At 47.3% G+C, this 15,029-nt stretch overlaps 1 protein-coding gene across 1 annotated transcript in view; it reads left to right on the top strand.

Moving 5' to 3' along the window:
• Window positions 1-15,029, top strand: part of DOC2B (double C2 domain beta) — a gene marked incomplete at both ends in the record, with an annotated part of 141,985 nt that overhangs the window by 49,006 nt on the left and 77,950 nt on the right. Inside the window, one exon of the mRNA XM_083379832.1 lies at window positions 14,644-14,718. Coding sequence (XP_083235958.1) covers window positions 14,644-14,718 — 75 coding nt within the window. The remainder of the gene's footprint in view (window positions 1-14,643; window positions 14,719-15,029) is intronic.

The following is a 15,029-nucleotide window of genomic DNA, read 5'->3' as shown; positions in this document are numbered from 1 at the left end:
ATACTGTGCTTCTTATCTATCTTATAACATCTGGGTATAACATCCTTTGGCCATCTAATGAGAAGGAAGGACTCACTGGAGAAGAGCCTAATGCTGGGAAAGGTGGAGGGCAGGAGAAGAAGGGGACGACAGAGAAGGAGGTGGCTGGATGGAGTCACTGAAGCAGGAGGCATGAGCTTAAAGGGACTCCAGAAGATGGTAGAGGACAGGAAGGCCTGGAGGAACGTTGTCCATGGGGTCGCGATGGGTCGGACACGACTTCGCAGCCAACAACAACAACATAACATCCTTGCTGATCAGCTTATATTTCACTTATATTTATAAAAGTTACATCATCCCAATCTTTTTACATTTCATATCTTGTAAAACAGACTATATTACTTAAATCTTTTCTCTTTCTTGTTATAGGGCCTCTTTATGTTCAAAGTTATCTATTCTTTTAACCATATTCGAACAAGTGTTTACTCATGTAGTACTCCCATCTGCTAGGGCGAGTCAAATCTCTTTTGCCTTCTTCTTTTGCCAAACTTGATATATTTTGATTCCCCGGGTAAAATTACTTTTTCATCGCCATAATTACAAACGATTGTTAAACAAACCATTCCTTGCAATGATACACAGGGATTGAAGGCTAAAAACATACGAAGAATGGTTGCTGGAACTGGGTACGTCTAGTCTTAATGAAGAGAAGGATGAGGTATCAAAACAGGAGGTGAATGGCCCTGCAGGTAGTTCTTGACTTAATAAATTAATTAATAAATATCCCGCCTTTATTATTTTTATAAATAACTCTAGGTGGTGAATATGTCTAATACGCTTTCCCCCTCTCTATTTCCCCCTCAACAACAACAACCCTGTGAGGTGGCTTTGGCTGAGAGAAAGTCACCCAACTGACTTTCATGGTTAAGGCGGGACTAGAACTCACCGTCTCCTGGTGATTGGCTTAAACTTTACACCAATCACCAGGAGACAGTGAGTTCTAGTCCCGACTTAGACGTGAAAGCTGGCTGGGTGACGTTAAGGCTTAAAGTCACCCAGCCAGCTTTCACGTCTAAGGCGGGACTAGAACTCACTGTCTCCTGGTGATTGGTCTAAAGTGACCCAGCCAGCTTTCATGTCTAAGGCAGCACTAGAACTCACCGTCTCCTGGTGATTGGCCTAAAGTCACCACCCGGCTTTCATGTGTAAGGCAGAACTGCATCTCCCAGTCTCCTGGCGATGGGCCCAAAGCCACCCAGCCGGTTTTCATGCCTAAGGCAAGACTGGAATTCCCAGTCTCCTGGTGACTGGTCTGAAGTTGCCAAAGTTGGCTTTCAAGTCTCCTGATGATTGGCCCCAAATCATCCAACCATCTGTTAAGCCTAAAGTGGGACTAGAACTCACGGTCTTCTGGTTTCTAGGCAGGTACCTTAACCATTAGACCAGGGGTCTTCGAAATGGGCCCTTTTATGACTTGTGGACTTCAACTCCCAGAATTCCTCAGCCAGGCACACTGGCTGAGGAATTCTGGGAGTTGAAGTCCACAAGTCATGAAGGGGCCAAGTTGGAAGACCCCCTGCCTTAGATCAAACTGGCTGTCCTCACCATAATGGCGCCTAAGTCCATCTAAGTCATAAGTATTGAGGGGCGTCAAATGGATCAGTCAAGTGACTCGCCCAGTTTTATGACCTATTTTGGCAGCGGACGTTAAGTTAAGCAAATGCTGGGGTATTGTGAGGGAAAACGTTGGTTTACTCGAGGTGCAGTTTTGCTGAAAACTGGAAGGAAGTGCCGGTTTTTTTGGCCAAAACTGTTGTAAAATGTGGTCATGTGACTGCTGAGCGGCCATATTTCTGGGTGCCCAAAATTGAGTCATGGTGGGGGAGGGGCTGGGGGTCAGAAATTGAAATCTGGGTGATAAGCAGCCTCAAGGTAAGTCTGTCGTAACTTTGAACAGTCATTCAGTGTCCCGTCGTAAGCTGAGGACTACCTGTACTTCTTTTTTGCAGGGCCCTGGTTTTAAAGGCATAGAAGCATGTAATAAGGACTCACTAACTAACTATATTAAATATGGTGGTGATTGTGAGATTGATTAAAATGATTTCTCTGGATTTTTTGGGGGTGGGGGTGGGGGTTTAAGGTGTGGCTTGATTTCGAAACCAGATTTAGCAAAAGCTACTTTACGTATCTGCCATCTGCGCATGTTACTAGTCCTTAATGTTTCCATTCCATCCTTTACTCATTTCTTCTTTTCCCCCCCTCCTCCCTTTTCTGTCTTTTTTATATGTTTCCTACTCCCTTCCTTTTGGTTGTCTCTCCATCTTCCATTCTGCCACGTTCATTTCATTTCTTGGCTGGGAGAAACAGATGCCCCAAGCACACTACCAAAAGGTAAGGCCTATTTTAGCTCTATAGCCCCTTCTGTGTCCTCCCTGGCAGGGTTGTTGTGATCTCCAACAGATGCTCCAGAGCAGACAATCAGGTGTCTAGTTTAAAAAAGAGAAGGGCGAGGGGTGACATGATAGCAGTCTTCCAGTATCTCAGGGGCTGCCCCAAAGAAGAGGGAGTCAAGCTATTCCCCAAAGCCCCTGAAGGCAGGACAAGAAGCCACAGATGGAAACTCGTCAAGGAGAGAAGCAACCTGGAATTAAGGAGAAACTTCCTGACAGTTAGAACAATTAACCAGTGGAACAACCTGCCTCCAGAAGCGATGAATGCTCCAACACTGGAAGTTTTTAAAGAAGAGACTGGACAGCCATTTGTCTGAAATGGTATAGTGTCTCCTGCCTGAGCAGGGATTGGACTAGATGACCTCTAAGGTCCCTTCCAACTTTATTATTATTATTGTTGTTGTTGTTATTGTTGTACAGAGTTCCCCAACATATCCAGCTTTGCAGACCGGCGGGAGGGGGGAAAGAGAGGGGATGGTTTTGCCCAAGTTGCCGGCAAGTGCGTGCGTGTGTGTGCAGCTCCATTTCGCCAAGTAGCGTGCGTGCGCGCCTGCCACTCACTTAAATGGAGCGCGCCCGCACTCTCTCAACGCTGCTTGTGCAAGTAAGGATGTGCATGTGCGCACTCGCCGGCTGTTTCCACAGCCCGGTTGCAAAACCCCTCATGGCTACAGCTGACAGATTGGGGGCCCCGGCTCCAGAGATACCTACCGTGTTCCCCCCAAAATAAGACCTTACTGCAAAATAAACCCTAGCCAGATTTTTTCAGGATGCTCGTAATATAAGCCCCACCCCTAAAATAAGCCCCAGTTAAGATCGTCAGCCAGTCGGACGCATTTAGTACCGTATTTCCACGAATGTAAGACCCAACTGGAAAATAAGCCCTAATCCATCTTTTGGAGCAAAAATTTGGGGAAAATAGGGGTACAATAGAATAGAACTGGAAGGGACCTTGAGTGTCTTCTAGTCCAGCCCCCCGTTTAAGCAGGAGAACCTATATTATTTCAGACAAGTGACTGTCTAGTCTCTTCTTAAAAACCTCCAGTAATGGAGCGCCCACGATTTCTGGTGGCAAGCTGTTCCACTGGTTAATTGTTCCCACTGTCAGGAAGTTTCTCCTCAATTCCAGGTTGCTTCTCTCCTTGGTTAGTTTCCATCTGTTGCTTCTTCTACTGCCTTCAGGTGCTTTGGAGAATAGCTTGACTGCCTCTTCTTTGGGGCAGCCCCTCAAATACTGGAATACTGCTATCATGTCTCCTGTTTCTTCTTTTCTATAGACTAGCTAAATAACAACAATAACAATAAAGTTGGACGGGACCTTGGAGGTCATCTAGTCTAACCCCCTGCTCAGGCAGGAAACCTATACCATTTCAGACAAACGGCTGCCCAGTCTCTTCTTAAAAACCTCCAGTGTTGGAGCATTCACCGCTTCTGGAGGCAGGTTGTTCCGCTGGTTAATTGTTCTGTCAGGAAGTTTCTCCTTAGTTCTAGGTTGCTTCTCTCCTTGATGAGTTTCCATCCGTTGCTTCTTGTCCTGCTTTCAGGCGCTTTGGAGAAGAGCTTGACTCCCTCTTCTTTGGGGCAGCCCCTGAGATATTGGAAGGCTGCTATCATGTCCCCCCTCGTCCAGACCCAATTCCAGCCACCGTTCCTTATATGTTTTATCCTCCAGTGTCCTGATCACCTTTGTTGCTCTTCTCTGCACTCTTTCTAGTATAAGCACCGGAGAGACGGTACTTTTTTTTCCAGTGCCATTGCAACTTTGAGCAGTTATTAAACGAATGGTTGTAAGTCGAGGACGGAACAATAGAGCAGAAGAACCAAGTTGGAAGGGACCTTGGGGGTTATCTTGTCCAACCCCCAGCTCAAGCAGAAAACCCTATGCCAGGGGTCTTCAAACATGGCCCTTTTATGACTTGTGGACTTCAACTCCCAGCGTGCCTGTCTGAGGAATTCTGGGAATTGAAGTCCACAAGTCATATAAGGGCCAAGTTTGAAGACCCCTGTCTCAAAGCATCCTGGCTGAGGAATTCTGGGAGTTGAAGTCCACAAGTCATAAAAGGGCCAAGATGGAAGACCCCTGTCTCAAAGCATCCTGGCTGAGGAATTCTGGGAGTTGAAGTCCACAAGTCATAAAAGGGCCAAGATGGAAGACCCCTGTCTCAAAGCATCCTGGCTGAGGAATTCTGGGAGTTGAAGTCCACAAGTCATAAAAGGGCCAAGATGGAAGACCCCTGTCTCAAAGCATCCTGGCTGAGGAATTCTGGGAGTTGAAGTCCACAAGTCATAAAAGGGCCAAGATGGAAGACCCCTGTCTCAAAGCATCCTGGCTGAGGAATTCTGGGAGTTGAAGTCCACAAGTCCTAAAAGGGCCAAGATGGAAGACCCCTGTCTCAAAGCATCCTGGCTGAGGAATTCTGGGAGTTGAAGTGCACAAGTCATAAAAGGGCCAAGATGGAAGACCCCTGTCTCAAAGCATCCTGGCTGAGGAATTGTGGGAGTTGAAGTCCACAAGTCATAAAAGGGCCAAGATGGAAGACCCCTGTCTCAAAGCATCCTGGCTGAGGAATTGTGGGAGTTGAAGTCCACAAGTCATAAAAGGGCCAAGATGGAAGACCCCTGTCTCAAAGCATCCTGGCTGAGGAATTCTGGGAGTTGAAGTCCACAAGTCATAAAAGGGCCAAGTTTGAAGACCCCTGTCTTAAAGCATCCTGGCTGAGGAATTCTGGGAGTTGAAGTCCACCAGTCATAAAAGGGCCAGGTTTGAAGAGCCCTGCCCTATACAGAAGACGCTACACCTGCATGCTTTTGAAAAAAGCAAGTCCTCCCACTTTAGCAAAGCTTAAATTTCTGTTCATTCCGGATTGAATGTTCGTGAATGTGTTGCGAGTGCGACAGCCAGATGCTATGAACAAAGGGATGCTGGGCCTGCCCATGCGCAGGCAGGCACATGGGCGCTCCTGTCTTTGTGTAGGTGTGTGTTTAGAGGAAATTGGTGTGACTCACATTCCCATCCTTGGAGAGTTTCATTCATGGGGGAATCTAGGCTCCGAAAAGCCATCACTCCGGCGTCTGACGGTTTTAATGCTTTCAGCCTTTCCACGGGGGCCAAAAAAGCTTTGTTCTTAGTTCCTTTAATGTTTCATCAAAGGCTCGCTTTGCCGTGCAGCTTTTGCTTTAACCGCCGGGCCGTTGTGGCGGAGGAGAACTTAACCTCAACAACTGCATCCAGTTTGGTCACCACGATGTAAAAAAGATGTTGAGACTTCTAGAAAGAGCGCAGAGAAGAGCAACAAAGAGGATCAGGGGACTGGAGGCACGGTTGCCGGAATTGGGTAGGTCTAGTTTCATGAAGAGAAGGACTTTGGGTGAAATGATAGCAGTGTTCTGATATCTGAGGGGCTGCCCCAAAGAAGAGGGGGTCAAGCTATTCTCCAAAGCCCTTGAAGGCAGGACAAGAAGCAACGGGTGGAAACTAGTCAAGGAGAGAAGCAACCTAGAACTAAGGAGAAATTTCCTGACAGAACAATTAACCAGTGGAACGGCTTGCTCCAGATGTTGTGTATACTCCATCACTGGAGGTTTTTAAGAAGAGACTGGACAGCCATTTGTCTGAAATGGGATAGGGTTTCCTGCCTGAGCAGGGGGTTGGACTAGAAGACCTCCAAGGTCCCTCCCAACTCTGTTATTCTATTCTATTCTATTCTATTCTATTCTATTCTATTCTATTCTATTCTATTCTATTCTATTCTATTCTATTCTATTCTATTCTATTCCGAAGAGACTGGACAGCCATTTGTCTGAAATGTTAGGGTTTCCCACCTGAGCAGGGTGTTGTATTAGATGACCTCCAAGGTCCCTTCCCTATTATTATTATTATTTATTTATTTTTATTTTAATTCCATTTATATCCCACCCTTCTCCGAAGACTCAGGGCGGCTTACAAGCTTAGCAGTAGCCTTCATTCTATGTATATGCCTGCTTATTAGGGCTTTCGCCCCCCCCAAGCAGCATTATTATAAAGTCATCGTATTGCCCCCAACAATCTGGGTCCTCATTTTACCTACCTCGGAAGGATGGAAGGCTGAGTCAACCTTGAGCCTGGTGGGACTCGAACCTGCATTAATTGCAGGCAGCTGGTGTTACTTAAGGAGGCATTAGCCCACTGCTCCACCAAGGCTCTATTATTATTATTATTATTATTATTATTATTATTATTATTATTATTATTATTATTATTATCCCTTGGAATGAAAATGAGCTCCCGTGTTCTCCTGCCGGTGTGCGCGGAATTTCATTGCAGAAGTTTGCAAGAGAACAAACTTGTTTTCTGCAAGCAAAACAGTCCCGGAGGAACCTGGCAGAGCAGCTTTTCAGAAGCTCTCGTGAGCTGCGTTGGACTTCCGTGGAGGAAGGTCTATGGAGATTCTCGGTCATCCAGGTCACAGTGTTGTGAAGTTGTTTTGTTTCCCCGACGTACAGATCTGCACACGGCTCACTGCATTGTACAGCCTATGAGTACAATGAGCAATGGTGGTGGTATATGCACTACGATGCGGTGAGCCGTGTGCAGATCTGTACATTGGGGAGACAAAACAAAACAACAACTTCATAAATGTGTGGCACAACAAAGGAAAACAAACTCATCAGTCAGTGGCCCATCTGCCTTTAAAAGACGAAAGCCGCTCTTTCGAAGACAGCAAAGCCCACATTTTGGACAGGGAGGACCGCTGGTTTGAAAGAGGGGGTCAAAGAGGCCATCTAGGTCAAGACTGAACAGCTCTCTCTCAACAGAGGAGGAGGAACACAACATAGTCTATCTCCAGTCTACAATACAGTCCATTCAGCAGTAAGAAGAAGGCTCCACGCCCATTTGCACCACTCAGGTGACCCTGAGGACACAGGTAAACCTCCAGGTGGCCTCAAGGACTCTCTGAAAGAAGGCAAATGGCCGGCTGTCTGCAAGGAGTATAAATCCTTCCATTCCCCACCATCCCAGTCAGAGCTGAAGAAGCTTCTTGGGTGAGATGCGAAACGTCTTCAAAAAAACCCAAGGAAGTCCAGTTGGATACATGGCATGGTGTAAAGCCGGGTTGGAGAACTGTGGCCCTTTTATGACTTGTGGACTTCAACTCCCAGAATTCCTCAGCCAGCCATGTTACTGCTGGCCCAGGAATTCTGGGAGTTGAAGTCCCCAAGTCATAAAGGGGCCATAGTTCTCCACCTCTGGTGGAAAGGTTCATGTCAGGTTTTACACTTAGGCAAGAAAAACCAAATGCACAGGCACAGTATGGGTCAGGGGTATTCAAACTTGGCCCTTTTATGACTTGTGGACTTCAACTCCCAGAATTCCTCAGCCAGCATAGGGGAACTATGGCCCCTTCATGACTTGTGGACTTCAACTCCCAGAATTCTTCAGCCAGCATGCCTGGCTGAGGAATTCTGGGAGTTGAAATCCACAAGTCATAAAAGGGCCAAGTTTGAAGACCCCTGATATAGGTGGTACTTGGCTGAATAGTAGCATTTTATAAAGTACATAAGGCATTTTATAAAGTAGATCACAACCTACTACTTGATAAGATAGAAAAATGTGGGTTAGATAGCATCACCACCAGATGGATTTGTAGCTGGCTGACAGGCCGTACTCAGCGTGTGGTCCTCAATGGAACCGCATCTACATGGAGGGAAGTGTGTAGTGGGGTGCCCCAGGGCTCTGTTCTGGGCCCAGTGCTCTTCAACATCTTCATCAACGATTTGGATGAGGGGATAGATGGGGAACTCATCAAATTTGCAGATGACACCAAGCTGGCAGGAATAGCCAATACTCCAGAAGATAGGCTTAAAATACAGGAGGATCTGGACAGACTTGAACACTGGGCGCTATTTAACAAAATGAAATTCAATGGTGAAAAAAGTAAGGTTCTACATTTAGGCAAGAAAAACCAAATGCACAGGTATAGTGTAGAAGATACCTTGCTCAATAGTAGCAACCGTGAGAGGGACCTCGGAGTCCTAGTGGACAATCCCTTAAATATGAGCCAGCCATGTGCTGCAGTTGCCAAAAAAGCCAACACAGTGCTAGGCTGCATTAACAGAAGGATAGAATCAAGATCAAGTGAAGTACTAATACCACTTTACAATGCTTTGGTAAGGCCACACCTGGAATACTGCATCCAGTTTTGGTCACCACGATGTAAAAAAGATGTTGACACTCTGGAAAGAGTGCAGAGAAGAGCAACAAAGATGATCAGGGAACTGGAGGCTAAAACATATAAGGAACTTTTGCTGGAATTGGGTATGTCTAGTCTAATGAAGAGAAGGATGAGGGGGGACATGATAGCAGCCTTCCAGTATCTCAGGGGCTACCCCAAAGAAGAGGGAGTCAAGCTAGGCAACTGGTGGTACTCGGATGTTGCCATATCCTAAAAGTGATACAATGGGTGAAAAGATTGAAAAGCTATTCTCCAAAGCGCCCGAAGGCAGGACAAGAAGCAACGGATGGAAACCAATCAAGGAGAGAAGCAACCTAGAACTAAGGAGAAATTTCCTGGCGGTGAGAACAATTAACCAGTGGAACAACCTACCTCCAGAAGCGGTGAATGCTAAAATGGGCAAACCTCACTTAGCAAATTTCCCACTTAGGGACAGGTGGTTCAATTGTGGCCGTAAGTTGAGGACTACCTGTATACCGACCAGGTGGTTCCGCCCCAGGTGCCTAATGGACCCTGATCGGTTCCAGATGGCGCTTGGGTCTGTTCCTATCTCCCTCACTGACAGCTCGGCCGACGCCTTAGTGGATGCCTGGGAAAGGGCTGCCACTGAGGCGCTCGACCGTGTTGTCCCCTTGCGACCCCTAACCCGACGCAGATCCCAGTGGGCTCCATGGTTTTCTTCGGAGCTCCGGGAGATGAAACGTCGGAGACGGGGTCTAGAGTGCTGTTGGAGATCCAGCCGATCTGACCCTGACCGATTGCGACTAAGAGCCTTTACAAGGTGTTATCTCGCTGCAATGAGGACGGCAAAGTCTAATTACTTCGCTACCCTCATCGCGTCCGCAGATAATCGCCCAGCCGCCCTGTTTCAGGTTACTCGCTCCCTCCTTCATCGGGAGGAGAGGGAGGATCCCTTGCAGGGACAGGCCGAGGAGTTCAGTCGTCATCTTGCGGATAAAATTGCTCAGATTCGGGCCGGCTTGGACTCTGACTGGACAGAATCTGACAGGGAGGATTCGAGTGGTCTTGAAAGTGTTATCTGGACTGAGTTCGATCCTATAACCCCCGATGAGGTGGACAGGATCATGAGGAGGCTGAGCTCTACCACCTGTTTATTGGACCCGTGCCCCTCCTGGCTGGTTTATGCAGCCCGGGAGAAGACACGAGGCTGGTTCCAGGCAGTAATAACTGCTTCTTTGAGCAAGGGTGTTTTCCCTTCTGCCTTGAAAGAGGCAGTGGTGAGGCCCCTCCTCAAGAAGCCCACCCTGGACTCAGCGATTTTGAATAACTATCGTCCTGTCTCCAACCTTCGCTTTTTGGCGAAGGTTGTTGAGAGTGTGGTAGCGCATCAGCTTCCTCTGTTCCTGGAGGAATCTGATTATCTCGACCTGTACCAATCGGGTTTCAGACCTGGGCATAGCACAGAGACGGCATTGGTCGCACTGATGAATGATCTCTGGCGGGCTCGGGACAGGGGTTGTTCCTCTGTCCTAGTCCTATTAGACCTTTCAGCGGCTTTTGATACCATCGACCATAGTATCCTACTGCGGCGTCTCAGGGGGCTGGGAGTGGGGGGCACTGTTTTACAGTGGTTCTCCTCCTACCTCCTGGGCCGCTCGCAGTCGGTGTTGACAGGAGGACAGAGGTCCACCCCGAGTCCTCTCTCCCCTCCTGTTCAACATCTACATGAAGCCGCTGGGTGAGCTCATTCGTGGTTTCGGGGTGGGGTATCACCAGTACACTGATGATACCCAACTTTTTCTTTCCACCCCGACCCAACCCAGTGATGCCCTCACTGTGATGTCCCGTTGCCTGGAGGCGGTCCGGGTTTGGATGGGGAGAAACAGACTTCGTCTCAATCCTGACAAGACTGAGTGGCTGTTCATACCGGCATCTTGGGCTGACCAGCCTTCTCCATCATTAAAAATAGGGGGTGAGGTATTACCCCCCGTTGATAGGGCTCGCAACTTGGGAGTCCTCCTGGATTCACGGCTCAGTTTGGAAGATCATATAGGAGCTGTGACCAGGGGGGCTTTTGCCCAGATTCGCCTGGTGCGCCAGTTGCGTCCCTATCTGGACCGAGATGCCCTACGCACAGTCACCCATGCGCTCGTGACCTCCTGGTTAGACTACCGCAACGCTCTCTACATGGGGCTGCCCTTGAGGACCACCCGAAGGCTTCAACTGGTGCAGAATTCAGCCGTGCGGGTTTTAATGGGAGCTTCCCGATACTCCCGTGTAACACCTCTTCTCCGCGAGCTGCATTGGCTTCCGGTTGCCCTCCGGGTGAGATTCAAGGTGCTGGTAATGACCTATAAAGCCCTAAATGGCTTGGGTCCGGAATATCTAAAGGAACACCTGCTGCCGGCATCATCTTCCCATCGTCCTGTGCGCCCGCACAGGGAGGGCCTTCTCAGGGTACCACCAGTTAATGAATGCCGGCGGGTTATTCCCAGGGGAAGGGTGTTCTCTGTGGGTGCGCCTGCCCTATGGAACCAACTACCCACAGAACTTAGGACTGCCCCCGACCTTCGCTCATTTCGCTGGGACCTAAAAACTTGGCTCTTCGATCTATTTGGTCCAGACTGTGGGGTTGTTAATTTAATTGGGTTTTAGATTTACTCTTGGGGCTTGAATTTAATTTGTTTTAATTGTTTTTATTTTTTGTATTCATGGTTTTAACTGCCCTGTAAACCGCCCTGAGTCCTATGGGAATAGGGCGGTATACAAATCCAATAAAATAAAAAATAAAAAATAAAATAAATAACAGAATAGTAGATTTAGAAGGGACCTTGGAGGTCATCTAGTCCAATCCCTGCTCAGGCAGGAGACACTATACCATTTCAGACAAATGGCTGTCCAGTCTCTTCTTTAAAATCTTCCAGTGTTGGAGCATTCACAGCTTCTGGAGGCAGGTTGTTCCGCTGGTTAATTATTCTCACTGTCAGGAAATTCCTCCTTAATTTCAGGTTGCTTCTCTCCTTGGTTAGTTTCCATCCGTTGCTTCTTGTCCTGCCTTCAAGGGCTCTGGAGAATAGCTTGACTCCCTCGTCTTTGGGGCAGCCCCTGAGACATTGGAAGACTGCTATCATGTCCCCCCTCATCCTTCATTAAACTACACATACCCAATTCCAGCAACCGTTCCCTATATGTTTTAGCCTCCAGTCCCCCAATCATCTTTGTTGCTCTTCTCTGCACCCTTTCTAGAGTGTCAACATCTTTTTTACATCGTGGTGACCAAAACTGGATGCCGTATTCCAAGTGTGGCCTTACCAGGGCCTTGTAAAGTGGTATCAACACTTCACTTGATCTTGATTCTATCCCTCTCTTAATGCAGCCTAGAACTGTGTTGTCTTTTTTGGCGGCTGCAGCACACTTACTGGCTCATATTTGAGTGATTGTCCACCAGGAATCCACGATCCCTCTCGTAATTGCGGCCATTGTCCCAGGTACCCCCTATCCTGTACTTGTGCGTTTGGTTTTTCCTGCCTAAATGTAAGACACCCACCCTCCACAACACCGCAGTTGATATTTATTCTTCAGCCTCCAGAGTCTTTGACAGCCTAAAAACAGGAAATTCCTAGGTTTGGGGGGTTTGTTTGCAATTCGTTCCAGCAGAGTCTGGGAATTGCAGCCAGGTATGTATTCTCTGTTGGCCGTCGGCCACGATGGGGGGACCAAAAAAAAAAAAAAAGTGCCGCTTTGCACAAACACAGGGATCGTGAATCAAAGATCCCTGTAATTTGGTAGCTCAAGAAATTGCTCTGTTACTTAAGCCTGGAATTAATTGCCGAGTTGGAACAAAGAGAACATTTGCATGCAGAACAATAACCGGCATGTGAATTCCTTATCTAGGGTGCTTATCGCTCTCTGCTCATCGCCAGGATTTGGGCTGTCTGTTGACTTCTGCGGGGGAAAAAGGCGGACTGTTAGAAAGGTGGTGGGGACACACACCTGTTCACTGGCATCCGTTCCTTTTAATTTTTTATTTCAATCTGTGCAGCTTCTCACAGTAACTCAAAAGCTTCTGGAATAAAACCTTTGGGATTATCCCGATAGCCCTTGACGTACGATCCCAAAGGAGTCACACATTTCCCCTTTCTTGCCACAGTTGCGAAGGGAAATGAGTGCAGTTAAGTCGGTACACACGGGTTGTTAAGCGAATCTGGCTGCCCCTTTGACTTTGCTTATTGGAAGGTGGCAAAAGGGGATCCTGTGATCCCGGAACACTGCAACCGTCATAGGTACATGCCAGATGCCAGGCGGCAATGTGGCGCAAGGAGCAAATGAACGGAAAGGCCCCTTTCGTGCCACAGTCCCTGACTGGATAGTAGCACTCCCCAACCCAAAAAAACGCCCATGTTCTGAAAGATGGAGAATATTGGGGGCCAGTCTGGTCTAGTGGTTAAGGCATCTTGCTAGAAAGTGGGAGACCGTGAGTTCTAGTCCCGCCTTAGCCATAGACATCATCATCATCATCATCATCATAAAGTTGGAAGGGACCTTGGAGGTCATCTAGTCCAACCCGCTGCTCAGGCAGGAAACCCTATACCATTTCAGACAAATCGCTGTCCAGTCTCTTCTTAAAAACTTCCAGTGTTGGAGCATTCACAGCTTCTGGAGGCAGGTTGTTCCACTGGTTAATTGTTCTAACTGTCAGGAAATTCCTCCTTAGTTCCAGGTTGCTTCTCTCCTTGATGAGTTTCCATCCGTTGCTTCTTGTCCTGCCCTCAGGGGCTTTGGAGAATAGCTTGACTTCCTCTTCTTTGGGGCAGCCCATGTCCCCACTTGTCGTCCTCCTCCTCATTAAACTAGACATTCCAAATTCCAGCAAACGTTCTTTATATGTTTTAGGCTCCAGCCCTTCTCTGCACTCTTTCTAGAGTCTCAACATCTTTTTTACATCGTGGTGACCAAAACTGGATGCAGGATTCCAAGTGTGGTCTTACCAAGGTGTAGTAAAGTAGTATTAATACTTCACGTGATCTTGAATCTGTCCCTCTCTCAAAGCAGCCTAGTACTGTGTTGGCCTTTTTGGAAGCTGCAGCACACGACTGGCTCCTATTTAAGGGATTGTCCACTAAGACTCCAAGATCCCTCTCCCAGTAGAGCCAGGTTTTAATTAATCTGTACCTGTCCATTTGATTTTTCTCTCTCATATGTAAATTCTAACTTTCCAATCCACTGAATTTCATTTTGTTAGATATACAGGTAGTTCTCAACTTACAGCTGTTCATTTTGAAGTTATTACGGCACTGAAAAGATGGACCGAAGACTATTTCTCACACTTATGATTGTTGCAGTCACCTGATTTACATTTGAATGCAAATACGTCAACTGGTTCATATTTATGACAGGTATAGTGTAGAAGATACCTTGCTCAATAGTAGTAACTGTGAGAGGGATCTCAGAGTCGTAGTAGACAATCACTTCAATATGAGCCAGCAGTGTGCTGCAGCTGCCAAAAAAGCCAACACAGTGCTAGGCTGCATTAACAGAGGGATAGAATCAAGAATCAAGAATCATCTTTGTTGCTCTTCTCTGTACCCTTTCTAGAGTCTCGACATTATTGTTATTGTTATTGTTGTTGTTGTTGTTGTTATTATTATTATTATTATTATTATTATTATTATTATTACTACTATTACTATTATTACTATTATTACTATTATTATTTTATGCCCCTGGCTTGTTTCTGCATTTTTCAATCCCAGGGCCTGGGAGATAGTTGTGTGTTTAAATCTACTCCCCCTGGCACAATCAGAGCTGGCTCGGAAGGTGGGTGGCATAATCAGTAGACAGACACCGATGCATTGTGTAAACAGGAGTAGATAAATTGGTTCTGCCTGGAATAAATCAGGTGGAGACACCACAGGCTCTGAATAACAAAGAGGATGGGGGGGTTGCTCCCCCCCTCCCCTCATAGATTGAAAGCAGCTGGAATTTCCCTGTTATAATCAATCAATCTCTCTCTCTCTCCCTCTCTCTCTCTCTCTCTTCAGGGCCTGAAGCCGATGGACCATAATGGACTGGCTGATCCATACGTGAAATTGCACTTACTCCCCGGAGCCAGCAAGGTACAAGAGTCCCTCTCTTTATTTACACGGTCGGGAGGCTTCACTGAAGCTCTTTTTCTAGGTTATGGTATTGACTGCTGGATCCCAGATGTTGTCGGCTGCCGCTCTTCTTAATCCAGGCATCCTCACTCGAGCAAAGGCAGGTCAGGATCAGAGTTTGGTTGGTTCAGAGGATATTGTGCAATGAGGTGTTGCCTGGGGGGGGGAAATGATGGGAGGGAGGGGAAAGAAGAAAGGAGATGGGAAGGAGGAAGGAAGGAAGGAAGGAGAGGGGAAGGAAGGGAGGAGGTGGGAAGGAGGAAGGAAGGAAG

The sequence above is a fragment of the Vipera ursinii genome, assembly GCF_947247035.1.
Source record: "Vipera ursinii genome assembly, chromosome: 1".
Classification (NCBI taxonomy): domain Eukaryota; kingdom Metazoa; phylum Chordata; class Lepidosauria; order Squamata; family Viperidae; genus Vipera; species Vipera ursinii.
The sequence above is the reverse complement of the archived record's forward strand: the minus strand, read 5'-3'. Positions and strand labels throughout refer to the sequence as shown.